Genomic DNA, 27,299 nt, shown 5'->3' on the forward strand with positions numbered 1-27,299 from the left:
TGCAGAAAGGGCAATGGTTACAGCCTGTGCATTTTTCTTTGCTGTCTTATGCATTTATTTGCATATTCTACTTAGCTTTCTCCTTTCCCTTTACCACATTACTATATATAGTTTGTGCTGATAGTGACTGACTTTACAATTTAGTTCATAGATCAGAGCACATCCAGATAAAGTCGTCATGGAGCTGGGGGAGGAATGGACATCATTCAGGCTCCTGGCCTTGCAGCTGGATGTAGTATATTAGGGGGATGTCATCTCACTGCTGATTGAAGGAACAACTAAATTTATTTAAATTGTGTGTAAATTCCACATTTTCAGATAATCAGAACAGATAATTGGATCAGTAGATAGATAATTGGATATTTTATTTCCAAAACAGTCAAGAAGGTGCTAAGCATAAAGCTTGTCAGATGCAAGAAAGATGCTGAATATGCAACTGTCAGTGAATTCTAAGAAATGTATTTAATTACATTCTCTTTTTTTCTTCAAAGGAGAAAAAATCAATTATTCCATGTGGCCAATATTACTTCATTAAGGATTTAAATATATAGGTAATAAAATACAGAATCTCTTATAAGTATCCCAATTTATTCTAAAGTATTAATATCAAGTAACCCTGATCATTACATAAACACAGGTTTACCAATCTTTGATTTTATAGATTAACAAATTAAGTTAAATTAAAAAGAAATGTACAGACACCATTTTCACTGTTACAACACAGGGACAAACCACCAGACATAAACACACAAAACAATCAGAAGTATATTTTATGCCAGAGTTACTTTCTGTCCAGGTCGAAACACTGTTCCACTTTGATTTTTTCTCTTCTTTGGATTTTGAAAGCTTTCATACCTTAAAAAAAAAAAAAAAGTAACATTTAATACATGTAAATGCTAAACTTATAAAACAAAAAACAATGGTTTGTTTCCAAACACAATTTTTTAAGAAACAAAAGAGAAATAGCTGGAAAAAAAATATTTGCAAGAAATTAAAGGAAGTTCTTACACGTAAATTTTTTAAAGTTGAACACTCTAATAGAAAAAGAGAACAAAGGGGATGAATAGACAAGTTAGAAAAGATAAAATACAAATGGCAGGGGCTTCCCTGGTGGCGCAATGGTTGAGAATTGGCCTGCCGATGCAGGGGACACGGTTTGTGCCCCGGTCCGGGAGGATCCCACATGCCACGGAACGGCTGGGCCCGTGAGCCATGGCCGCTGAGCCTGTGCGTCCGGGGCCTGTGCTCCGTTGCGGTATAGGCCATGGCAGTGAGAGGCCCGCGTACCGGAAAAAAAAAAAAAAAAAAACCCCAACAGCAATGATTAATATATAAAACATAACTTCTGTATTTTAACTGAAGAAATGTAAAATTTTAAGATATAACTTTTTTCTTTTTTTTTTTTTTTGTGGTACACGGACCTCTCACTGTTGTGGCCTCTCCCGTTGCAGAGCACAGGCTCCGGACGCGCAGGCTCAGCGGCCATGGCTCACGGGCCCAGCCGCTCCGCGGCATGTGGGATCCTCCAGGACCGGGGCACGAACCCATGTCCCCTGCATCGGCAGGCGGACTCTCAACCACTGCGCCACCAGGGAAGCCCAAGATATAATTTTTGTCCAATCAAATTGGCCAAGTTAAGAGAAATACTACAATATTTAACATTAGGATGCGGTGAAGCTGGTACTATAATTATATTGCTGTTGCAAAATACATTGTATGGTATTTATGTAAGACAATTTGGCAATAGATTTCAAAAGCATTAAAAAATGTGAGTACACTGTGATGCAACAATTCTACCTCTATCCCAGTGAAATAAGTAAGGATATGTGCAAACATTTAGGTATAAGAATGTTCATTATCACATTGCCTATAGTGAAAACGTGGATGCAACTTAAATGTCCAAAATTGGATGTTATGGTATATCTATATTATAAAATGACAGTAAAAACAAAGTAGTATGGGGCTTCCCCGGTGGCGCAGTGGTTGAGAGTCCGCCTGCCGACGCAGGGGACACGGGTTCGTGCCCCGGTCCGGGAGGATCCCACGTGCTGTAGAGGCTGTGCCCGTGAGCCATGGCCGCTGAGCCTGTGCGTCTGGAGCCTGTGCTCCACAACGGGAGAGACCACAACAGTGAGAGGCCCGCATACATGCAAAAAATAATAATAATAATAATGTATTTAAAATGTGGAAGAATATTAAAGATGTATGTATGGATGAAAGGGGGGCTACTCTACAGCAATATGTGCAGAATGTCTTATTTTAGTAAGAGAAAACATATAAGCATACAAATAAGTATGCTTTGGGAGGTAGTGGGGTTAAGGGAAATTTCTGTTTTTTTTCCCCTTCTCTGTTTTCTGATTTTTCTGCAATGAGTACATATTATGTTGAAGGGGGGAGAGAATATGCCACCCTCAAAATGAACCACTTTGGCATGTGGATTATTTTGAGCTGAAAGGAATCAAGACCTTTCAAGTAGACTCAGGAAAAGCTTTTTACCTCTCCTTTAACTGGCTAAAAGAATTTAGATAGGGGGCCTGCACCAGAAAGAGAGCTATTACCAGAGAGAACTTTTTTTTTTAATCTGCGTGGCAAACATCTGCTCTTCTCATCTGCTGTGAATTGCCTTCTTCCCCTCTGAAGCCCCAGGCCCCTATCCCTTTCCTTAGCTCAGGACAGTATATAAGCCTCAACTGGAGACTGCCTTTGAGTCTCATTCTTATGGGGTTCCTGTATGTACGAAATTAGTGTTTCACCTGGTAACATCTTATGTCAATTAATTATTAGATCAACCAAAGAACCTAGAAGGGAGGAAGGGAAAATTTTTCTATCCCTACAATTTGGTACGCATGGGGGGCTCCACTGGCTGGACACCCCTTGCTCTGGGGCTGCAGGTGGGAGATCCTGGGACCTCTGACAAGAGCCAGCAGATGGTAAGAATCCTTACCACGTCAATCTCCTGGAAGTGGTGAGAGTCCATTTCTAAATTTAGCAGGAGAAAAATACTTGTGTAAACTAGTTCCTTAGGAACAGTGACTCTGGAAAAGATCTGTTCTGAGTACTTTTGTTTTCTATTGATCCACTTCCTCCATGGTTATTGTTTTCTTCTTCTTTTTTTTTTTTCTTTGGCGATACGTGGGCTTCTCACCATTGTGGCCTCTCCCGTTGCGGAGCACAGGCTCCGGACGCGCAGGCTCAGCGGCCATGGCTCACGGGCCCAGCCACTCCGCGGCATGTGGGATCTTCCCGGACCGGGGCACGAACCCGTGTCCCCTGCATCAGCAGGCGGGCTCTCGACCACTGCGCCACCAGGGAAGCCCTATTCTTTTCTTTTGTCTCTAGTTTTTGTGTCACTTTTCATAAGGAGGAAAGCCATAGTGTAGAAATGCAGGCATAGGTCCTCTGAGCCTGTTGTTCCGGCCAGCCTCACAGACTGGTGACTTCACAGTTCTAATGGACCTGCATCTGTTTAGACAAACTTTGCTGTGGGTCCCTTATATTTAAAAAATGGGTGAGGTTTCCCCTCGTCTTGTTCTGTCTTGAGAGCTTGGCTTCATGACCAGTGAAAATATTCTCTCTGGCTTAACCAGAGAGAAGCCAGCCAGAAGATGTAAGTATCAGCTTGTAACTGGTGGGCAGCCAAATAGACTCAGGATCTGAGACATGAAGTGACAAGCAACATGATTTTTTTCTTTTTATATATAGATCTTTATTGGAGTATAATTGCTTCACAATACTGTTAGTTTTTCTATTGTATAACAAAGTGAAACAGCCATATGCATACATATGTCCCCATATATCCTCCCTCTTGCGTCTCCCTCCCACCCTCCCTATCCCACCCCTCTAGGTGTTCACAAAGCACCCAGCTGATCTCCCTGTGCTATGCGGCTGCTTCCCACTAGCTATTTTACATTCGAAAGTGTATATATGTCCATGCTGCTCTCTCACTTCGTCCCAGCTTCCCCCTCCCCACCCCGTGTCCTCAAGTTCATTCTCTATGTCTACGTCTTTATTCCTGCCCTGCCACTAGGTTCATCAGTACATTTTTTCTTTTTTAGATTCCATATATATGCACTGGCATATGGTATTTTTCTCTTTCTGACTTACTTCACTCTGTATGACAGTCTCCAGGTCCATCCACCTCACTACAAATAACTCAATTTCATTTCTGTTTATGGCTGGGTAATATTCCGTTGTATACATGTGCCACATCTTCTTTATCCGCTCATCTGTCGATGGACACTTAGGTTGCTTCCATGTCCTGGCTACTGTAAATAGTGCAACAAGCAGCATTCTTTTTGTCCAACTGTGCCAGTTCTTCGGAAGCCTGTCTTAAGGTGTCCCAGCCCATGAGGGGACTTTGTTGTCTCAACCTTCATTGTCTTGTTAGTGCTGGAAAAGTCCCATTCCAGTAACGCCTGCCCAGTGTCAGAGATGAGCAGGTCTGCGACTAGAGGAATCATGCATTCTGGTGGGAATTCCGTTTTCACTATACCATTCTTACTACCTGTGACAATGAAGGTTTTTGCTTTCTTTGGCTAATTCTGGGAGTAAACTTTGTGGATCTTGTGAAAGCTACATCTTTTGCACTCTTTTGGGACACTTCTTGTGTTCATGGTTAAGCCATAAAGAGGCTTATGGGTTTGAGTCACCGTTAAGATTAATATAAGACCATATTTGTCAGTGGCCAGAGAATGGATCCTTTGAATTGGAAAAACTTCTGTTTTTGAGAAAGAAAGTGAGTGAGCTCTCATGCTAAACAACTGCATTTCCAGCAACAACTGTCTTTCCATCAACCGATGGAAAGACAAAATTATAAAGATGACACAAAGGAGTACAACAGCCAGCCTTGGGGACTCCCTTAACAGGAAGAACAGAAATTAGACTCAAAAGAAAAATTAAAGTCCACGTGCCATGTAAATCCCCCTTCTCAAAATCTGGCCCTGTCTACCTGTTTTAACTTCCCTTTCCTTACAAGATTTACAGAGAGCACTCTGGCCTGACTTCCAGGCAAGGGTTATACAGCTTACTTGTGTAGATGCTAAAAGCCAGGAAGTGAATTTAGGAGCATCACCCAGGATGGGTGGTAAGGCTAGCACTGCTGTCCTTTACAACTCCCCTGACTTTCCAGGGCCCTGTAATCAGGCTCTGCCACCTTCGGGCCTTGCCACGCAGCATCCTTTGTGTATGTAGCCTGGACTGCCACTGCAAAGAATTCATGTCCCATGGATAGGAGCAGATCCAATAAATCATAAAGACCTTTCACCTGCACTTTCAGAACGTCCTACCGAATTTAAAGGAGTTAGAAAGATTAGTGGCTATCTATAACCCCACTCACAGGGACCCTGACTGGCTGCTAAGGGGTATTCTGCCCACCTGTGATTACAGTGCAGCCATCAGACAAGCCAGATGGTAGCCGGGGAAAACCCCCCTCACAGGGTAAACAGATGACCAGAATTTGTTTCAGGTTCTTCTATAAATAATCAGGAAGTGGATCAGCTAGCTCAAAGGCAATGTTCAGGGGCTGAGAGAAGCAATAGTAGAGGCTTTTCCCCCTAAGGGGAATTGATCTAAGGTTGAATTATACATGCAGAAAAAAGGAAAGCATCTGAAGTCCTCTGAATGCTTTATCCAAAAATTTTAAAGGCATACTGCATTAAACCCTGAAGCTTCAGAACATAGGAATCTTTTCTTTAAAAAAGTTTATTGAAGTATAGTGGATTTACAATGTTGCATTAATTTCTTCTGTACAGCAAAATGACTCAGTTATACATATATATATTCGTTTTCATATTCTTTTCTATTACTGTTTGTCACAGAATATTGAATATAGTTCCCTGTGCTATACAGTAGGACCTTGTTTATCCATCCTATATAAAATAGTTTGCCTCTGCTAATCGCAAACTCCCATCCCTTCTCTCCTCTACCCCGCCTTCCTCTTGGCAATGACAGTTCTGTTCTCTATTATCTGTGAGTCTGTTTCTGTTTTGTAGATATGTTTATTTTGATTTGTATCATATTTTATTTTATTTTATTTATTTTTGCGGTACGCGGGCCTCTCACTGTTGTGGCCTCTCCCGTTGCGGAGCACAGGCTCCGGACGCGCAGGCTTAGCGGCCATGGCTCATGGGCCCAGCCTCTCCGCGGCATGTGGATCCTCCCAGACCGGGGCACGAACCCGTGTCCCCTGCATCGGCAGGCAGACTCTCAGCCACTGTGCCACCAGGGAAGCCTGACTTGTATCGTATTTTAGATGCCACAATAAGTGCTATCATATGGTATTTGTCTTTCTCTTTCTGACTTCGCTTAGTTCATAATTTCTAGGTCCATCCATGTTGCTGCAAATGGCATTATTTCATTCTTTTTTATGGCTAAGTAATATATTCCATTGTATTTATATACCACAACTTCTTTATCCATTCATCTGTCAATGAACATTTAGGTTGTTTCCATGTCTTGGCTATTGTAAATAGTGCTACTGTGAACATAGGGGTGCATGTAGCTTTTCAAATTATAGTTTTGTCCAGGTATATGCCCAGGAGTGGGATTGCTGGATGTGGCAACTCTATATTTAGTTTTCTGAAGAACCTCCATATTGTTTTCCATAGTGGCTGCACTAATTTAAATTCCCAGCAACAGTGTAAAAGGGTTCCCTTTTCTCCACACCCTCTCCAGCATTTGCTATTTGTAGACTTTTTAATGATGGCCATTCTGACTGCTGTGAGGTGGTACCTCTTTGTAGTTTTGTAATTAGTGACATTGAGCATCTTTTCATGTGCCTATTGGCCATCTGTATGTCTTCTTTGCAGTAATGTCTATTTAGGTCTGCCCATTTTTCGATTGGTTTTTTTTTTTGTTATTGAGTTCTATGAGCTATTTGTATATTTTAGATACTAACCCCTTGTCTGTCACATCACTTGCAAATATTTTCTCCCATTCCATAGGTTGTGTTTTGCTTATGATTTCCTTTGCTGTGCAAAAGCTTGTAATTTTGATTAGGTCCCATTTGTTTATTTTTGTTTTTATTTCTATTGCCTTGGGAGACTGACCTAAGAAAATATTGCTACAATTTATGTAGTAATATTTTATGTCAGAGAATGTTTTCCTGTGCTCTCTTCTAGGAGTTTTATGGTGTCATGTCTGATGTTTAAGTCTTTAAGCCATTTCGAGATTTTTTTTGTGCATGGTGTGAGGCAGTGTTCTAACTTCATTGATTTACACGCAGCTGTCCAACTTTCCCAGCACCATTTGCTGAAGACACTGTCTTTTTTCTGTTTTATAGTCTTGCCTCCTTTGTCGAAGATTAATTGACCATAGGTGTGTGGGTTTTTTCTGAGCTTTCTATTCTGTTCCATTGATCCATATGTCTGTTTTTGTGGCAGTACCACACTGTTTTGATTACTGTAGCTTTGTAGTATTGTCTGGAGTCTGGGAGGGTTATGCATCCTGCCTTGTTCTTTTTCCTCAGGATTGATTTGGCAATTTAATGGTTCCATATAAATTTCAGGATTATCTGTTCTAGTTCCGTGACAAATGTCATGGGTAATTTGATAGGGATCACATTAAATCTGTAGATTGCTTTGGGTAGTGTTGCCATTTTAACAATATTAATTTTTCCAATCCAAGAGAGTGGGATATCTTTCCATTTCTTTGAATCCTCTTTAATTTCCTTTATTAATGTTTTATAGTTCTCAGTATATGTCTTTCATCTACTTGGTCAGGTTTATTCCTAAGTATTTTATTTTATTTTTGATGTGATTTTAAAAGGGATTGTTTATTTACATCCCCTTTCTGATATTTCATTGTTAGTGTAAAGAAATGCAACCAATTTCTGTATGTTAATCTTGTATCCTGCTACTTCGCTGAATTTGTTTATCAGTCCTAGTAGTTTTTGTCTGGAGTCTTTAGCGTTTTCTGTATATAGTATCATGTAATCTGTATATAATTTTACAGCTTCCCGACCAATTTGAGTACCTTTTATTTTTCTTGTTTGATTGCTGTGGCCAGGACTTACAGTACTATGTTGAAGAGAAGTGAGAGTGGGCCTTAAGACGTTCCAGATTTCAGCAGGAAGGCTTTCAGCTTTTCACTGTTGAGTATTATATTGGCTTTGGGTTTGTCATAAGTAGCTTTTATTATGATGAGGTATGTTCCCTCTATACCCACTTTCTTATGGGTTTTTACCATGAATGGACATTGAATTTTATCAAATGTTATCAGATTTTTCTTCATCTATTGAGATAATCATGTAGTTTCTGTCCTTTCTTTTGTTGATGTGGTATATCACAATGATTGATTTGCATATGCTGAACCATCCTTGTGACCCTGGGATGAATCCAAATTGGTTGTGGTGTATGACCTTTTTTATGTGTTGTTGGATTCGGTTTGCTAATGTTTTGTTGAGAATTTTTGTGTCTATATTCATCAAACATATTGGCCTGTAATTTTCTTTTTTGGTTATGTCTTTGTCTGGTTTTGGTATCAGGGTGATGATGGTTTCATAGAATGTCTTTAGGAGTGTTCCTTCCTCTTACATCTTTTGGAAGAGTTTGAGAAAGATCGGTATAAGTTCTTTGCATGTTTGGTACAATTCCCCAGTGAAGCCATCTGATCCTGGACTCTTGTTTGTAGGGAGGGTTTTTTAAATTACATATTCTATTTCATTTCTAGTGACTGGTCTGCTCAAGTTATCTGTTTCTTCTTGATTCAGTTTTGGTGTGCTGTATGTTTCTAAAAATTTGTCCATTTCTTCTAGGTTGTCATGTTTGTTGGCATATAATTGTTCATAGTGTTCTCTTATTTTTTTTTGTATTTCTGTGGTATCAGCTGTGATTTCTTCTCTTTCATTTCTTATTTTATTTGGGTCTTCTCTCTTTTCTTCTTGGTAAGCCTGGACAGAGGTTTGTCAATTTTGTTTACGCTTTCAAAGAACCAGCTCTTGGTCTTATTGATTTTTTTCTATTGTTTTTTAAAATCTCCATCTTATTTATTTCCCCTCTTATCTTTACTATCTCCTTCCTTCTGATGACTTTAGGTTTTGTTTGTTCTTTATCTAATTCTTTTAGGTGGTGGGTTAAGTTGTTTATGTGAGATTTTTCTTGTTTCTTGCCTTTTGGGAGGTCTGAGGTCTTCTGCCAGCGTTCAGTAGGTGTTCTATAGGAGCAGTTCCACATGTAGATGTATTTCTGATGTATCTGTGGGGAGGTAGGTGATCTCCGCATCTTACTCTTTAGCCATCTTGAAGCTGCCCCCTCTCGTTTCTTAAAGAAGCCTGTATCGCTAAGAACTTCCCTCTAAGAACTGCTTTTGCTGCATCCCACTGGTTTTGTATGGTTGTGTTTTCTTGTCATTTGCCTCAAAGTACTCAATTTCTTCTTTGATTTCATTGTTGACCCATTGGTTTTTAGTAGCATATTGTTTATTCTGCATGTATTTTTTTTCTTGTTTCTTTTTCTGTGGTTGACTTCTAGTTTCATGCCATTATGATCAGAAAAGACGCTTGAAGTAATTTCTATATTCTTAAATTTGTAGAGACTTGTTTTGTGCCCCAGTATGTGGTCATCCCTAGAGAATATTCTGTGTGCATTTGAAAAGAATGTGTATTTTGGGGTTTTTTTTGTTATGTCCTGAAGATATCAACTAAGTCTAAATGTTCTATTGTATCATTTAGGGTCTCTGTTCCTTTATTGATATTTTGTCTCGAAGATCTGTCCACTGACATGAGTGGGGTACTAAAGCCTCCTACTATTACTCTGTTCCTCTCAGTTTCTCCCTTTATATCTGTTACTGTTTGTTTTACATATTTGGGTGCTCCTATATTAGGTGCATATAGGTTGACAAGCGTAATATCCTCTCCTTGTATTGATCTTTTTATCATTAGTATCCTTCCTTATCTTTCTTTATAGCCTTGTTTTAAAGTCCATTTTGTCTGATGTGAGTATTGTGAACCGTTTCCTTGTCATTTGTTTGCATGAAATAACTTTTTCCATCCCCTTTCATTTGTATCATTTTTCTTAGATTCCACATAAAAGCAATATAATATTTGTCTTTCTGTCTTACTTCACTCAGTATGACAATCTCTAGGTCCATCCATGTTGCTGCAAATGCCATTATTTCATTTTTTATGGCTGAGTAATATTCCATTGTATATATGTAACACTTCTTTATCCATTCATCTGTCGATGGACATTTAGGTTGTTTCCATGTCTTGGCTATTGTAAATAGTGCTGCAATGGACATTGGGGTGCAGGTGCTCTTTCAGACCATGTTTTTCTCCAGATATATGCCCAGTAGTGGGATTACTGGGTCCTATGGTAGTTCTATTTATAGTTTTTTAAGGAACCTCCATACTGTTCTCCATAGTGGCTGTATCAATTTACATTCCCACCAACAGTGTAAGAGGGTTCCCTTTTCTCCACACGCTCTCCAGCATTTGTTTGTAGATTTGCTGATGATAGCCACTTTGACTGGTGTTAGGTGATACCTCATTGTAGTTTTGATTTGCATTTCTGTAATAATTAGCGGTGTTGAACATCTTTTCATGTGCCTCTTGGCCATCTCTTTGTCTTCACTGGAGAAATGTCTATTTAGGTCTTCTGCCCATTTTTTGATTGTTGTTTGTTTTGATGATATTAAGCCATATGAGCTGTTAGTAAATTTTGGAGATAATCCCTTGTTGGTCCCATTCTGTGGGTTCTTTTCATTTTGCTTATGGTTTCCTTTGCTTTGCAAAAGCTTTTGAGTTTCATTAGGTCCCACTTGTTTATTTTTGTTTTTATTTCCATTACTCTGGGAGACAGACTGAAAAACATATTGCAGTGATTTATGTCAGAGCGTTTTCTGCCTATGTTTTCCTCTAAGAGATTTATAGTGTCTGGTCTTACATTTAGGTCTTTAATCCATTTTGAGTTTACTTTTGTGTATGGTGTTAGGGAGTGCTCTAATTTCATTCTTTTACATGTAGCTGTCCAGTTTTCCCAACAGCATTTATTGAAGAGACTGTCTTTCCTCCACCATATAGTCTTGCCCCCTTTATAGTAGATTAATTGCCCATAGGGGCATGGGTTTATTTCTGGGCTTTCTATCCTGTTCTGTTGATCTATATGTCTGTTTTAGTGCCAGTACCAAAATGTTTTGATGATTGTAGCTTTGTAGCAGAGTCTGAAGTCAGGGAGCCTGATTCTTCCAGCTTCATTTTTCTTAAGATTGCTTTGGTTATTTGGGGTCTTTTGTACCTCCGTACAAATTTTAAGACTTTTTGTTCTAGTTCTGAGAAAAAAGGCATTGGTAGTTTGATAGGGATTGCACTGAAACTGTAGATTGCCTTGGGTAGAATGGTCATTTTGACAATATTGATTCTTCCAATCCAAGAACATGGTATATCTTCCCATCTGTTTGTTTCATCTTTGACTTCTTTCATCAGTGTCTTATAGTTTTCAGAGTAAAGGTCTTTTGTCTCCTTAGGTAGTTTTATTTCTAGGTATTTTGTTCTTTTTGATGTGATGGTAAATGGGATTGTTTAACAACAAAAGATCAAAAATTCAAGAGTATAGAAATGCAATATAGGGACTTCCCTGGTGGCGCAGTGGTTAAGAATCTGCCTGACAATGCAGGGGACACGGGTTCAATCCTTGGTTCAGGAAATCCCACATGCCGCGGAGCAATGAAGCCCATGAACCACAACTACTGAGCCTGCGTGCTACAGCCCGCAAGCCACAACTACTGAGCCCGCATGCCACAATTACTGAAGCCCATGCACCTAGAGCCTGTGCTCCGCAACAAAAGAAGCCACTACAATAAGAAGTCCGCACACCACAACGAAGAGTAGCCCCTGCTCACCGCAATTAGAGAAAGCCAGCACACAGCAACAGAGACCCAACACAGCCATAAATACATACATACATACATACATACATACAAAAAAATAAAAGAATCTGTCTTACAATGCAGGGGCCACTATTTCGATTCCTGGTTGGGTAACTAAGATCCCACATGCCACAGGGCAACTAACCCATGTGCCACAACTTGAGAGCTCATATGCCACAACTACAGAGCCTGTGCACCATAACAGCCCACGCACCACAACTAGAGGGAAGACTGCGCACTGCAACGAAAGATCCCATGTGCCACAACTAAGACCTGACACAGCCAAATAAATAAATAAATATATATAAAAAAACAATTGTAGTCACCCTTCTATTTAAAATTTTAAAAAAAGGAAATGCAACAGATTTCTGTGTATTAATTTTGTAACCTGCAAATTTACCAGATTCACTGATGGGCTTTAGTAGTTTTCTGGTAGTGCCTTTAGGATTTTCTATGTATAGTATCATGTCATCAACAAACAGTGACATTTTTACTTGTTCTTTTCCAATTTGGATTCCTTTTATTTCTTTTTCTTCTCTGGTTGCTGTATATAGGACTTCCAAAACTATGTTGAATAGAAGCAGTGAGAGTGGACATCCTTGTCTTGTTCCTGATCTTAGAGGAAATGCTTTCAGCTTTTCACTGTTGAGTATGATGTTTTGCTGTGGGTTTGTCATATATGGCCTTCAGTATGTTGAGGTATGTTCCCTCTGTGCCCACTTTCTGTAGAGTTTTTATCATAAATGGGTGTTGAATTTTGTCAAAAGCTTTTTCTGCATCTACTGAGATGATCACATGGTTTTTACCTTTCAATTTGTTAATGTGGTGTATTACAGTGATTGATTTGCGGATATTGAAAAATCCTTGCACCCCTGGGATCAATCCCATTTGCTCATGGTGTGTCCTTTTAATGTATTGTTGGATTTGCTTGCTAATATTTTGTTGAGGATTTTTGTGTCTATGTTCATCAGCGATACTGGTCTGTGATTTTTTTTTTGTGGTCTCTGTATGGTTTTGGTATCAGGGTGATGGTGGCCTCATAGAATGAGTTTGAGAGTTTTCCTTCCTTTGCAATCTTCTGGAACAGTTTCAGAAGGATAGGTGTTAACTTCTCTCTAAATGATTGATAGAATTCGCCTGTGAAGCCATCTGGTCCTGGACTTTCGCTTGTTTGGAGTTTTTAAATCACAGTTTCAATTTCATGACTTGTGATTGGTCTGTTTATATTTTCCATTTCTTACTGTTTCAGTCTTGGGAGATTGTACCTTTCTAAGAATTTGTCAATTTCTTCCAGTTTGTCCATTTTATTGGCATACAGTTCCTTGTAGTAGTCTCTCATGATCCTTTGTATTTCTGTGTCCATTGTAACTTCTCCTTTTTCATTTCTAATTTTATTGATTTGAGTCCTCTTCTTTTTTTCTTGATGAGTCTGGCTAAAGGTTTATCAATTTTGTTTATCTTTTCAAAGAACCAGCTGTTAGTTTCATTGATCTTTGCTATTGTTTTCTCTCTATTTCATTTATTTCTGCTCTGATCTTTTATGATTTCTTTCCTTCTAACTTCAGGTTTTGTTTGTTCTTCTTTCTCTAGTTGCTTTAGGTGTAAGGTTAGGTTGTTTTGTGATTTTTTTGTTTCCTGAGGTAAGACTGTATTGCTATAAACTTCCATCTTAGAACTGCCTTTGCTGCATCCCATAGGTTTCGGGTCATTGTGCTTTTGTCTGTAGATATTTTTTGATTTCCTCTTTGATTTCTTCAGCGATCCATTGGTTGTTCATAGCATATTGTTTAGCCTCCACGTTTGTTTTTTACATTTTACATTACATTTTCTTGCAATTGACTTCTAATCTCATAGTATTGTGGTCTGAAAAGATGCTTGATATGATTTCAACTTTAATTTACAGAGGTTCACTTTGTGGCCCAGCATGTGGTCACTCCTGGAGAATGTTCCACATGCACATGAGAAAAATGTATATTCTGCTACTACTGAATGGAATGGTCTATAAGTATCAATTAAGTCCATCTGGTCTCATGTGTCATTTAAGGCCTGTGTCTCCTTATTGATTTTGTGTCTGGATGATCTGTCCATTGATCAAAGTGGGTTGTTAAAGTTCCCCACTATTACTGTGTTACTGTTAATTTCTCTCTTTATGGCTTTTAGTATTTGCCTTATATATTGAGGTGCTCCTACACTGGGTGCATATATATTTACAACTGTTATATCTTTTTGGATTGACCCCTTGATCATTATGTCCTTCTTTGTCTCCTGTAACAGTCTTTATTTCATAGTTTATTTTGTTTGATATTAATATTGCTGCTCCAGCTTTCTTTTGATTTCCATTTGCATGGAATACCTTTTTCCATTCCCTCACTTTCAGTTTGTATGTGTCCCTAGGGCTGAAGTGGGTCTCTTGTAGACAGCATATATATGGGTTTTGGTTTTGTATCCATCTTTTGGTTCAAGCATTTAATCCATTTACATTTAAGGCAATTAAAGATATGTATGTTCCTATTGCCATTGTCTTGTTTTGGTTTGGTTTTCTATGTCTTTTTTCTTCCCTTCCTCTTTTGTTCTCTTGTGGTTTGATAACCATCTTTAGTGTTGTGTTTGGGTTGCTTTCTTTTTCGTGTGTGTATCTATTGTAGTTTGGGGGTTTGCTGTTCCCATGAGGTTTTGATATAGCAATATATATATGTACAAGGTTGTTTTACGTTTCTGGTCTCTTTCCCGCCTAGAGAAGTTTCTCTGTCAAATCTGAATGAGAGCCTTGCTTGGTAGAATGTTCTTGGTTGCAGGTTCTTCCCTTTCTTCACTTTAAATATATCATGTCGCTCCCTTCTGGCCTGCAGTTTCTGCTGAGAAATCAGCTGATAACCTTACAGGAGTTCCCTTGTATGCTATTTGTCATTTTTCCCTTGTTGCTTTTAATAGTTTTTCTTTCTCTTTAATTTTTGTCAATTTGATTACTATGTGTCTCGGCATGTTCCTCCTCAGGTTTATACTGCCTGGGACTCTCTGCGCTTCCTGGACTTGGATAACTGTTATCTTTCCCATGTTAGGGAATTTTTCAGCTATTGTCTCTTCAAATATTTTCTCAGGTCCTTTCTCTCTTCTCCTTCTGGGACCCCTATAATGCTAATGTTGGTGCCTTTAATGCTTTCCCAGAGGTCTCTTTGGCTGTCTTAATTTCTTTTCATTCTTTATTCTGCTCTGTGGCAGTGATTTCCACCATTCTGTCTTCCAGGTAACTTATCCATTCTTCTGTCTCATTTATTCTGCTATTGATTCCATCTAGTATATTTTTCATTTCAGTTATTATATTGTTCATCTTTGTTTGTTCTTCTAGGTCTTTGTTAAATATTTCTTGTACCCTCTCGATCCTTGCCTCCATTCTTTTTCCGAGATCTTGGATCATCTTCACCGTTATTATTCTGAATTCCTTTTCCGGTAGGTTGGCTATCTTCACTTCACTTTGTTCTTCTGGGGTTTCATCTTGTTCCTTCATCTGGGACATATTCCTCTTCCATCTGATTTTGACTAACTCCCTGTGACTGTGGTTTCTGTTCCACAGGCTGCAGGATTTTAGTTCTTCTGCTGTCTGCCCTCTGGTGGTTGAGGCTGTCTAAGAGGTTTGTGCAGGCTTCCTGATGGGAGGGGCTGGTTCCTGCCCCTTGGTGAGTGGGACTGGGTTTTGTCCCTCTGTTGGGTAGGGCTGTGCTCAGGGAGACTTTAATAAGTCTTGTCTGCTGATGGGTGGGGCTGTGTTCCCACCCTGTTGGTTGTTTGGCCTGAGGCATCCCAGCAGTGGAGCCTACAGGCTGTATGGTGGGGCTAACAGTGGCCTCTGGGAGGGCTCAGACCAACGAGTACTTCCCAGAACTGCTGCTGCCAGTGTCTTTGTTCCCTCAGTGAGCCACAGCTGCCCCCTCACCTCTGCAGGAGATCCTCCAATACTAGCAGGTAGGTCTGGCCCAGTCACTAAAAACAGTAGATCACTACTTTTTTTCCTGAGTCCTGGTACACACAAGACTGTGTGTGCCCTCCAAGAGTGGAGTTTGTTTCCCCCAGTCCTGTGGTAATCCTATGATCAAACCCTGCTGGCCTTCAAACCCAGATTCTCTGGGGACTTCTCCTCCTGTTGCCAGACCCCCATGCTAGGAAGCCTGACATGGGGCTCAAAACATTCACTCCTGTGGGATAACTTCTTGGAATAACTGTTTTCCAGTTTGTGGGTCACCCACTCATCAGGTATGGGATTTGATTTTATTGCAGTTGCACCCTTCCCACTGTCTCACTGTGGTTTCTTTGTCTCTGGATGTAGGGTATCTTTTTCAGTAAGTTCCAGCGTTTTTTTGTCAATGGTCGTTCACCAGTTGGTTGTGACTTTCGGTGTTTTCGTAGGAAGAGGGTGAGCTCACATCCTTCTACTTCATTGTCTTGAGCTAATCCTCCATCCCCTTACTTTCAATTCATGTGTAGCCTTTGCCCTAAAGTAGGTCTCTTGTAGGCAGCATGTTGTAGGCTCTTATAGTAATCTTTTGATTTCCATCATAATTAAAAATCCTCACGTAGTTGGATAGGTGGGTCAGCCCCTTGATTGCATTCAGGCTGCAACCCAGTTTTTTGAGGAAATAGAACAGACTGTCCTTATTTTACAAATTAGAGTCTGCAAAACCAGAAATGTAGCTCTAGAAACAATTCAAAAGTTCATCTCACTTTACCAATCCCCAAACCTCCCCTATTCATTTCAAAATGCTTGCAGATACTGTAAAATATCAGGATGTTAGAAGAGAACTGTTCTAAAAGATAGATAGGAAATTTTAAATAGCAGTTACCCTAGACTTCTGATAATAAAGAAATATACCTTAAAACTCCTAGGAAAAGGAAACAATCAGCAAAACAAAGAGATAACCTACTGCCTGGGAGAAAATATTTGCAAATGATATGACCAATAAGGGATTGATATCCAAAATATCTAAAGTGTTCATACAAGTCAATATCAAAAAAACAACCTGAGTAAAAAATGGGCAGAGGATCTGAACAGACATTTTTCCAAAGAAGACATATAGATGGCCAACAGACACAAGATGATCAACATCTCTAATTATCAGAGAAATGCAAATCAAAACCACATTGAGATATCACCTCACACCTGTCAGAATGGCTATCATCAAAAAGATTACAAATAACAAATAATGGCAAGGATGTGGAGAAAAGGGGACTGTCCTACAGTATTGGTATAAATGAACATTTGTGCAACCACTATAGATAACAGTATGCAACCCAGCAATCCCACTACTGGGCATATACCCTGAGAAAACCATAATTCAAAGAGTCATGTACCACAATGTTCACTGCAGCTCTATTTACAAATAGCCAGGACATGGAAGCAACCTAAATGTCCATCAACAGATGACTGGATAAAGATGTGGCACATATATACAATGGAATATTACTCAGCCATAAAAAGAAACAAAATTGAGTTATTTGTTGTGAGGTGTATGGACCTAGAGTCTGTCATACAGAGTTAAGTCAGAAAGAGAAAAACAAATACCGTACGCTAACACATATATATGGAATCTAAAAAAAAAAAAAAAGGTTCTGAAGAACCTAGGGGCAGGACAGGAATAAAGACACAGATGTAGAGAATGAACTTGAGGACATAGGGAGGGGGAAGGGTAAGCTGGGACGAAGTGAGAGAATGCCATGGACATATATACACTACCAAATGTAAAAGAGCTAGCTAGTGGGAAGCAGCCACATAGCACACGGAGATCAGCTCAGCTCAGTGCTTTATGTCCACCTAGAGGGGTCAGATAGGGAGGGTGGGAGGGAGACGCAAGAGGGAGGAGATATGGGGATATATGTATATGTATAGCTGATTCACTTTGTTATACAGCAGAAACTAACACACCATTGTAAAGCAATTATACTCCAATAAAGATGTTAAAAAACAAAACAAAACAAAATGGAGGTGCCTCAAAAAACAAATTATAGAACTACCTTAAGATCCAGCAATTCCACTCCTGGGTATATATCCAAGGAAAACAAACAGTAATTCAAAAAGATACATGCATCCTAATGTTCAAAGCAGCATTATTTAGAATTGCCGAGTTATGGAAGCAACGTTAAGTGTCAATCAACGAACAACTGGCTTAAGAAGATGTAGTATGTATACACAGTGGAATGCTACTCAGTCCTTAAAGAAGAATGAAATACTGCCATTTGCCACAACATAGACGGACCTAGAGAATATTATGCTCAGTGAAGTAAGTCAGAAAAGACAAATACTCTGTTATCACTTATTTTGGAATCTAAAAAATAAAACGAATGTACAAAACAAAAGAGTAATGGACTCACAGATATAGAGAACAAACTAGTGGTTACCAGTCGATAGAGGGAAGGAGGGAGGAGCAAGGCAGGAGCTGGGGATTAAGAGGTACAAACTACTATGTATAAAATGAGCAACAAGGATAGATTGTACAGCACAGGGAAATACAGCCATTACTTTGTAATTTTAAATGGAGTATAATCTATAAATACTGAATCACTATGTTGTACGCCTAAAGCTAATTTAATACTGTAAATCAACTATACTTAAAAAAAAAAAAACTCCTACGAGAAACCTTGCATTCTTCCTCTGTCCCTTGAAGATGTAAATCTTATCATGTCTTTGAAATGTAAACACCCAGGAGATAGCTAAGGTACTGCCTATAATCACCTGAGACTGCGGAAAAAAAAAGGAGTTGAGGGGAAGAGGCTTTTAGAAAATAGACTGCTATAAAAACTTCCATGGCTAAAATTTTGGGATGGAAGCTACAGGGTCTGTTTGTGTGTGTTTGTTACGTCTATGGATATGTTATGTACATGTGATACTTTTCTACCTCTGGATGAATATTGCCAAAATTAATTTGTAAAAAGATCTATTTAATTGGCTTAAAGAAAAAAGCACTCATCAAATTTAATATTTCTAAACTCTCAGAAACATAATACAAACCAATCCAAATTCTTCTCAAGTTTATGTGATCTGGGATAATTTTCAGTAAATAAAAGCTAGTTTAAGTATGTATCTGTTACAAAATTTGCCATGGTGGCTGTTTTAATGTCTCATGAAATTTTCATAAGTAATCTAAATATGATCGTTTAAAACTTAACTAGTTCTTAAGTGAACTTCTCAACAATAATTAAGTTTCATGATATGTCTACTTAAATAGTTTCCAGAATCTCTTTGGTAACTTATACCCTTAGAGTTTTGGTAAGTGATGAAATTTCTTTGGATATCTTGATCATTTCTAAATAAAATACTGAAACATTAATTATTGAACATCTATTTACTTTTGGCTTCTTACTACATAGGAACTAAAAATACTTGGATGTATAAATAAACGTGTCCTATTCTACACTGAAGAATTGTACTGTTAAAGTGTATCCTTTTAGAAATTATGAAATGTATGCATTAATTTGCTAGTCTACAGAATGCTGGTGTAACAGTTCACAATCACTAGAAATTAAGGTTTAAGTGTTAAGAATTCTAATTTATATAATTAAAACTGAGAAATAATAAGGAAAACAACTGTATGCAACTCTATTCTGATTGTTTCAGAATGGGAAAGAGAATAAAGGACAAACTAAATGGGTATGGAACATTGGAGAGAGACTTTTACTTTGTCAAGCTGGCTAAAATGGAAGGAATTTATTATAAGGGTTCTAAAAAATAAGTTTTAGTTTTATATAAGTACACTACTGATATTAAAACTTCTCTTTCAGGACAAAGTTTTTTTGGACTGCTGGTCTGCTATTGATAAGACTGTGAAAGGTTTTTCTTTACCTTTTATAACTTCCTATGCCTCATGTCTGACTGCTTAAGAAAATGCTCTTGTCTAAGGTGCTTTTTGTTTGTTTTACAACTATGTAACTTTCTGTATTTGCCTGCAAAGTCTTTAATTGTTGCTGTGGTTAAGTGAATAATATTGTTTAACAGTGACCTATGATAGTATGGTGTTTTAAAACCAAATATTTTTGACAAATCTCTCCAAAATCAAATTCTGAATAAGGCTTTTTGACCTTTAACTCTGGGATTTTCCAGAGGGCCCCTGGAACGTCTCATAAGATTTGTTCTCTCTCTCCCCTTATAAAAAGAGAGATATAAATTAGGATTACTAGATATATTAAATTACATGGGAAACACTGACATAATACTAAAAGTTATATTTATATGGATATGTTATTATATGGATATTAATGTCTTATAGAAACTATAAAATTCCTAAATATCTGATATGTAATATTATCAACCATAATTCCAGTTGTCTTAAAATATTGTGTCATAGAAATAACCAAATTTCCTTATCAAATGCATTATAATGAAGTTTCATCAGATCTTTAACCATGGACATTTTTAAGTCTCTTGTCATTTATCGTTATTGTAAAAGTGTTCCTGCAAAAGTGCTTCATCTTCAATGAGACTCATGGAAAGGACTCTAACAAGAACAGGTTTCTGATAATTTTCAATTTATACCACTGAATTAGGTAAGAATTTGCAGAACTCTAATGGGGAAACCGATGGCTTCATAAAACTAACAAAAGATCCATAAAAATTAACTACATGGGACTGAATGAACTACTGAGGATCATTATAATTTTTATGACTTTGTTTGAAACATTGCTATGTTTTGTTTTTCCAGATATAAGGAAATCTTGTTCTTTTCTCTTAAGCTATCAGTAATCTGGTAAAATATACCTTTGTGAACAAAGATGAAACATGTTTTTCTCCTACCTGATCCCTCCAGAATTCAGAAACTCTTAGTGAGTATTCTTATTTTCATGGATACAGTTATTTCCATAAGTCCAATAAGAATCCTTTCTCCTCGTAACAGGACACAATTGGAAACACTGGTTATATCCTCAAGGCTTTGACTGGAATGTCTTATTTGAGAATGTGCATAGAACAGAAAAACTAGACAGTTTTAAGGAACTAAGGTTGATTTTATGGAGCCAATAGACCTCCTTGGAAAACCAGCCTGGTACCTTGCTTACAGAGTTCCCAGTAACCTTACCAGGTGAGTAAGGAAGGTTATTTCCTGGCAAGTACAAGGACTTCAGGCTATTTTGGGGACCTCTAAAAGAGAAATTAACCCAAATACAGTTGACCCTTCAACAACACAGGGGTTAGAGGTGCCAACCCCACCCCTCCACCCTCTAACCCCCTCTAAACACAGTCAAAAATCTGCATATTTATAGTCAGCCCTCTGTACCCACAGTTCTGCCTCCACTGATTCAACCAGCCATGGATTGTGTAGTACTGTAGTATATGTTTATTGAAAATCTGTATAAGTGGACCCACGCAGTTCAAGTCCATGTTGTTCAAGGGTCAACAGTACATAGCTATTGCAAGCGAAATCTGATGGTAAGTCCTTGGCTCGGCTTCCTAGCCTCAAGAGGCTTTCAAAAGGTCAATCTGAGATTCCTTATGAAAATTTCCAGGAAAGGAGATTTAAAAGCATCTATATGGTCCATTACTATTCTTGTCGAACTTATGTAAATAATCAGGCCAAGTTTAGTGCAACTAGAATGAAAATAGTTTAGTCTTACTGTGGTTATCTTTGTTAGAAATGGGGGTCACTGCAGAGAGAGAAATCATGTTTCAGTAATACAGCTTTGTGGATATCAGATTCTAGTGCTGTTATCTTTGACGTTTGGGTTTCTACCTGTAAACTAGACTGGATCCTGAATCATTCTAGTTTCCACCCCAAACTGCCATGTGGATTATTTTGACTTAAAGGGAATCAAGACCTACAGACTTGAGAAAAGCTTTTTACCTATCCCTTAACTGCCTTAAAAGAATTTAGATACGGGGCCTGCACCAGAATGAGCTATTACCAGAGATAACTTTTTTAATCTCAAAAGACTTATCTGCATGACAGGACAAAAGTCTGATTACCAAACACCTGTTCTTCCCATTTTCCTGTGAATTACCCTCCTCCCCTTTGAAGTCCAGGCCCTTATCTCTGTCCTTAGCTCAGGACAGTATATAAGCCTCAACTGCCTGACTGACTTTAGTCTACTATTTTTATGCAGATCTTGAATGTACAAAATTATTTTTTCTCCTGTTAATCCATCTTATGTCAATTTATTTATTAGACCAACCAAAGAATCTAGAAGGGAAGGGAAAATTTTTCTACCCTTTCAGTGTACACATACATGTACACGTATGTGCATGCATACCCCAGAATATAGCAAAATTCAACAAGAAAGTTGTAACTTCTAAAGACCAGGAATACATTTTTTTCCCCCCATTTTTAACTTTCTTTAAATTGAGATATAATTGACATATAAGGTTATATTAGTTTTAGGTGTACAACATAGTGATTTGATATATGTATATATTGTGAAAGAATTACCACAATAAGTATAGATATCATCCATCATCAACTCAGTTACATTGTTTTTGCTTGTGAGAAGAATTTTTAAGATCTATTCTCTTAGTAACTTGCAAATATATACTACAGTATTGTTAACTGTAGTCATCATGCTGTACATTACAGAGGAATGCATTTCTTGAATTAAGTTGAATCATTCACCTAGAATGGTTCCCAGTCTTTGGGTCTCAGACTCCAAAGTTACTAGTGAGACAACTGCAAGCCTATAAATTCAAATGTATATTAAACATGGTCTACAAGTGAATAAATGTGAATGTATTTAAATGGTCTTTAATTATGAACGAGATTAATAAAATATAAATTATTTTGAAAACAGTTGGAAACTGTATAGTGGAATCATTTTGGGCTTTTGATTTTCCTTTATTTTCTTTGATGCTTTTAAAATTAAACCACGTCATCAACCAATTCATCTGATTATATTTGAATTATTTATAATGAAAATTCAATTATAATGAAAATTCATTTTTGACTTCTATATTCCTGAAGTTTTGGGGTATTTAAACGCATGGCTACTAAGCAAATGTTTTGAATTGCTTTTAAATATTCAAAGTATTATTTGTGATTTTAAAAGCACTTTAAAAGTTTGAGTAACTGTCACCTGTATTAATATCTATACTTCTGGATCAGAATCTTTTACTTACAGCTCAGCAAAGTTCTTCCAGTCATCTTCACTGATGGATGGCCTTGTGTGACTGAGCGCAGTCATTAAATGTGACTGACTAATAGCCAGACTGGTTCTGATGGGGCCTGCTTGGTTAAGGGCATCATCCTCCTTAAATAAAAAAAAAAGACAAAAGTTAACTTAGAGACGTGATGGAAAAGGAAGTCCAAGTGTTATTTCTTTTTGCCAGTTTTCTTAGGAGACTACACATTCCCTTTCTCATAAGATTACTAAAAATTGTTAGCACATAACCATTTGACTGATTGATGTGTTTCAGTCCCTTGTTTATAAAGAGAGCTCATTTACCAATCAAAAAATACATATCAAAAAGGAAAAACAATTTTTAAAAAGTTTTACAATTATAATGAAGAGGAAAAAGCCATACTCCAATTTGGCTTTGGTATCTGCCTTTGATAATACTGATATCTGCCCGCAGTTGATCTCTTTGTTCCTGTGTGAGCTCTTGATAACCCTCTTGTGAGGCTGTTCTGAAGACTGGGGGTTGTGAGGACTGATCTTTCCCAGGAACTCCAGGAAAATCCCGAGTCATGGAGCTTGGTGCTGACAGGCATTGTGAGCTCTTCGTTGTTAAGCATAATAATGAAAGAAGGAAGGGAGAAGGGGAGAGAGGAAGGGAGGGAAAAAGAGCAAAGGAGAAAAAAATTATTTATCAAAGATAGAATTATGAACTTTAAGCAATAAAACTTTAACATGGGTAAGCTTACATTTTAATTATCTGAAATTAAGCAAGTTTAAAATACGTTCATATTCTATAAAGGTTCATCCATACCTATGTTGTTGAACCACCACAGAGTGAAAACTGCCAATGATACAAGGTTTTTATAATGCTTTGTTATTAAATCCACCACAAATGCCCTAATGATAGGGTATATACTAAGGTTCTGGGACATTTCTACATGTAAGTTAAGAAACAGAAAACAAAGACTAGAATTAAAACAGCTTACTATTCCTGAGAATAAAAATGGGTTATGTTTATATTTTTAAAAACCTAATAAGGAAATTTACCCCCAAATTACTAAATATTTGTAAAAATGTTAACCACTAAAGCAACAGTGAACCACTGTTAATTTTCTGAGATATGTGTCAAATGCTATTTTAGTTTAGAAAAACAATGATATTGCCCAAATTTAATCTAAACATTTTCCTTGTTGAAACATTACTACTACTAAGTTTTTCACTGTGCTTATATTTTCCACCAGAAGTATTACCAATAGATAACATTTGGTTGTTAGAATTTTTGACATTATTGTACCAAATTTCTCATTATCCTCAACTGTTCTACAATAACAGAATTTAAGTTTAATACAAAATGAATCTGCTACTAAAGATGTTTTAAAGCCACTAATGAAGGGAGAAAAACCTGAAAGAAACCAAAGGGTAATCACAACCACTGGCTACTTCGGCTCCCCTTACTGCCAGCTCTGTCTTAACATGGAGTGAAAATGATTAGTGTAAGAAAAGACTGTTTTACTGAAGGACAAACCAACCAGAAAGAACATGTGGGGCTAGTTAGGACATAAATTACACCAACATACAGCTGTCTATTTCAGAACTGTACAGTGACTGCACAAGGTACCAAATCAGAAGAGGTGCCGTTTCCAAGTTCTGATTCATAAGAGCTTCCAAAGTAGAGCCGGTACATATTGAATTTTGATTCATCTGGAAGCACCTCAGACATCTCTAGAGAAACAAGGGACTGCTCTAAGCCACATTCTCCGTCTCCAGCTGAATCATCAGAGCCACTGCTGTGGTTAAGAAAAACCATTGAAGACAGACTCAGGTCACTATCAGAGCTGGAACCTCCATCCTAAAACACACAAAAGGACAACCAGTTGTAAAGCTCTAAATAGTCCACAATTCAAAGATAAACCACACAGAGACAGCATTCTAATAGACCAGTACAAGGAAACTTGAGGCATTTTTTTTACAAAAGCTCTTATTGATTCTCTAATGGTTCTGAGTCACATCACAAAATTTTAACTATTAAAATAAGGAAAGAACATATGGAATGTGTAGATAACTTGCCAACCATCTCCCCCAAAACTAACAAAGCTAGGACTCAGACCTCGATTTTATTTTCATGTCTCTTTCAATTCACATTTTTCTACTCTGAAATGATAAAGCACTCTATAACATGGCTGATTCATCATTATAGAGTAGTTTACTTGTAAACACCTTTTTTCCCCTTTCATTAGCAGAAAAGAAACTTCAATGGCTTGCCAAAATAAATAGCAAAAACTTGGCAGTATCTAAATTTAGTTCCCGCAAGAATCTCCAACAAAATGTAGCAGAGGGGAGTATACAGTTGAAAACCCTTCCCAGAAAATATATGGTAAAGTCCATAATGTGGCAGAGATCAAATTATTTTCTGCCAAAATTAAAATATTATCCTTAGAGAAAAAAACTGATTCTAGGGCTGGAGAACAGATAAGATAAACCTAGAACATCTTGTTGTACAGGGAAGTAAGTAAGTGATCAAAGGATGATGAGGACACATCAAAAGGACACAGAAGCCATCCAAAAGGGGCTCCTATTGGCCATATCTGGGACAATTTGAGTTTCAAAATAACTATCTGATGATCTTTTTTAAAAGTAAAAAATGAATTTAAAATCTCAATTCTTACCTCAATTCAAAGAATACCCTTCCACACACCAACATATTTTGCCAATAGTAAGGTAATGTTAGAGAAATAGACACCAAACTCTTCATATAATTACAAATTCTCTGCAAAGCCAATATTCCAATTATGGTACACTCGACTAAAGGTAAATTTCTATACAGTTAACTAAAGTTGTTAAAAAGTAGGAATTTCTTTTAAGGTTGAAATTTTGACACTGAACTGCTCGTATCACTCGTAAGACACCATAGTAACGATCTCCTCATATAACTCACCTGCAGCCCACAGGACAGCAGCCTTCCATGTAAGGCCTCTAACTGGGCATTGTAAAGTAAAGCTTTCAGATCAGCTCCCGTAAAGGAGCTGGTTACTGATGCCACGTTCTGAAGGTCCACATCATCTGCCAGAGGTAGAGAGTCACTGAGAACGTTTAAAATTTCAAGACGTGACACCTGAAGGGAGAAAAACTAATTGATTTAACAAATAAAATTGAATATGTTATTTTAAACTGTGTCTCTTAGGATTTTTCTTATAAATTCACTTCATATATCTTATAAGCTTTACAAATAAGTTGAGGAATGTACCAGTAGGCTACATCTATCTTCCTGGGAACTTTTTCCCTAACAGAAGGAACATAGGAAAATGAATGAAAATCAACATTCTTAACTATTTAGTGTAAATCATTTCTAATTCAGACAGTGCTTATTTTCTACATTTGGGCAAATGAGCCAAGAAAGTGTTTTGAAAGAAAAAATAACTGCTACATGTGATATATAGACATTTTATACCTTTGACTATTCATCTGTCTATTTCTTCTTTTACTCATTCATTTCTAAATTTGGGAAAAAGAGCTCCATCAACATAGGACTAGGAAAAAGTCGTATCTCTATGTAACATGCATAGATGCTTCCTAGTCCTATGCTTGATTCAGTATCAGTCTTTTGTCTGGATAATGAGGTGTGTGATCTTTGAACACAGGGAACACGGACATGCAATACTTGTTTTTCCAATTGGCCAACACTGAAAGAGTATAAGGTTTTCAGACTTGCATGGAATGGCTGGGCCAAAAAAAGGCTTTGCATCTAATTCAGAATCTTTTCATGCTGTAAGAAAGCACTGACTAAGGCCTTTGCCGAAAGCTGGTCTTCTAAGGACGGCTTCTATTACCTGGCAGAAGTAAAGTTCACAAGGAAAGAGTATAGCATTTGTTGGATTTTGTACTCAAAACATGAAATTGTCACCTGATCAGGAGGAGGACAGTATACACATTTATCTAGTCGGCCAGGCCTGAGCAGGGCAGGGTCAATCAAGTCAGGGCGACTAGTGGCAGCCAATACATAAACACCTGGGGGGGGGGAATAAAAATCCTTTACTAAATCCTGGTGAAATTTTGTTATAAGAAGATATTTCTGTATTTACAATTATTACCCTGTAAGCCTTCTACTCCATCCAACTGAGTCAGCAACTGGTTAACTACACGATCTGTAACTCCTGTATTATCGTGGCCTCGTCGAGGTGCAATAGATTCAAATTCATCAAAGAAAAGGATGCAGGGCTTTGCAGCCTGTGCTCTGGGGAAACAAACAGTATTTCCTATCTGAATAGAGCTTCAGAGTTTGCAAAGTAATTTCAAATATATATATATCTATATCTGTATACACATACACACATATATATATTTATGTATTTATTTAATTC

The 27,299-nt window shown here is 37.7% G+C and overlaps 1 protein-coding gene across 3 annotated transcripts in view; it reads right to left on the reverse strand.

The window, feature by feature from the left end:
• Positions 1-567: 567 nt before the first annotated feature.
• Positions 568-27,299, reverse strand: part of PEX1 (peroxisomal biogenesis factor 1) — a 73,560-nt gene continuing 46,828 nt past the window's right edge. Inside the window, exons 18-24 of one of the 3 annotated variants that reach the window (XM_060157031.1) lie at positions 27,030-27,172; positions 26,843-26,946; positions 25,877-26,053; positions 24,560-24,790; positions 23,348-23,542; positions 22,943-23,073; positions 568-855 (exon numbers count right to left, since the gene is read on the reverse strand). In XM_060157031.1, coding sequence (XP_060013014.1) covers positions 771-855; positions 22,943-23,073; positions 23,348-23,542; positions 24,560-24,790; positions 25,877-26,053; positions 26,843-26,946; positions 27,030-27,172 — 1,066 coding nt within the window. In that variant the 3' untranslated portion in view covers positions 568-770. Of the gene's footprint in view, positions 856-22,941; positions 23,074-23,319; positions 23,543-24,518; positions 24,791-25,876; positions 26,054-26,842; positions 26,947-27,029; positions 27,173-27,299 lie in introns of those variants that run through there. The other 2 variants (XM_060157032.1, XM_060157033.1) reach the window with 2 other exon arrangements.

Source organism: Lagenorhynchus albirostris, chromosome 8, assembly GCF_949774975.1.
Source record: "Lagenorhynchus albirostris chromosome 8, mLagAlb1.1, whole genome shotgun sequence".
NCBI classification, from domain to species: Eukaryota; Metazoa; Chordata; class Mammalia; order Artiodactyla; family Delphinidae; genus Lagenorhynchus; species Lagenorhynchus albirostris.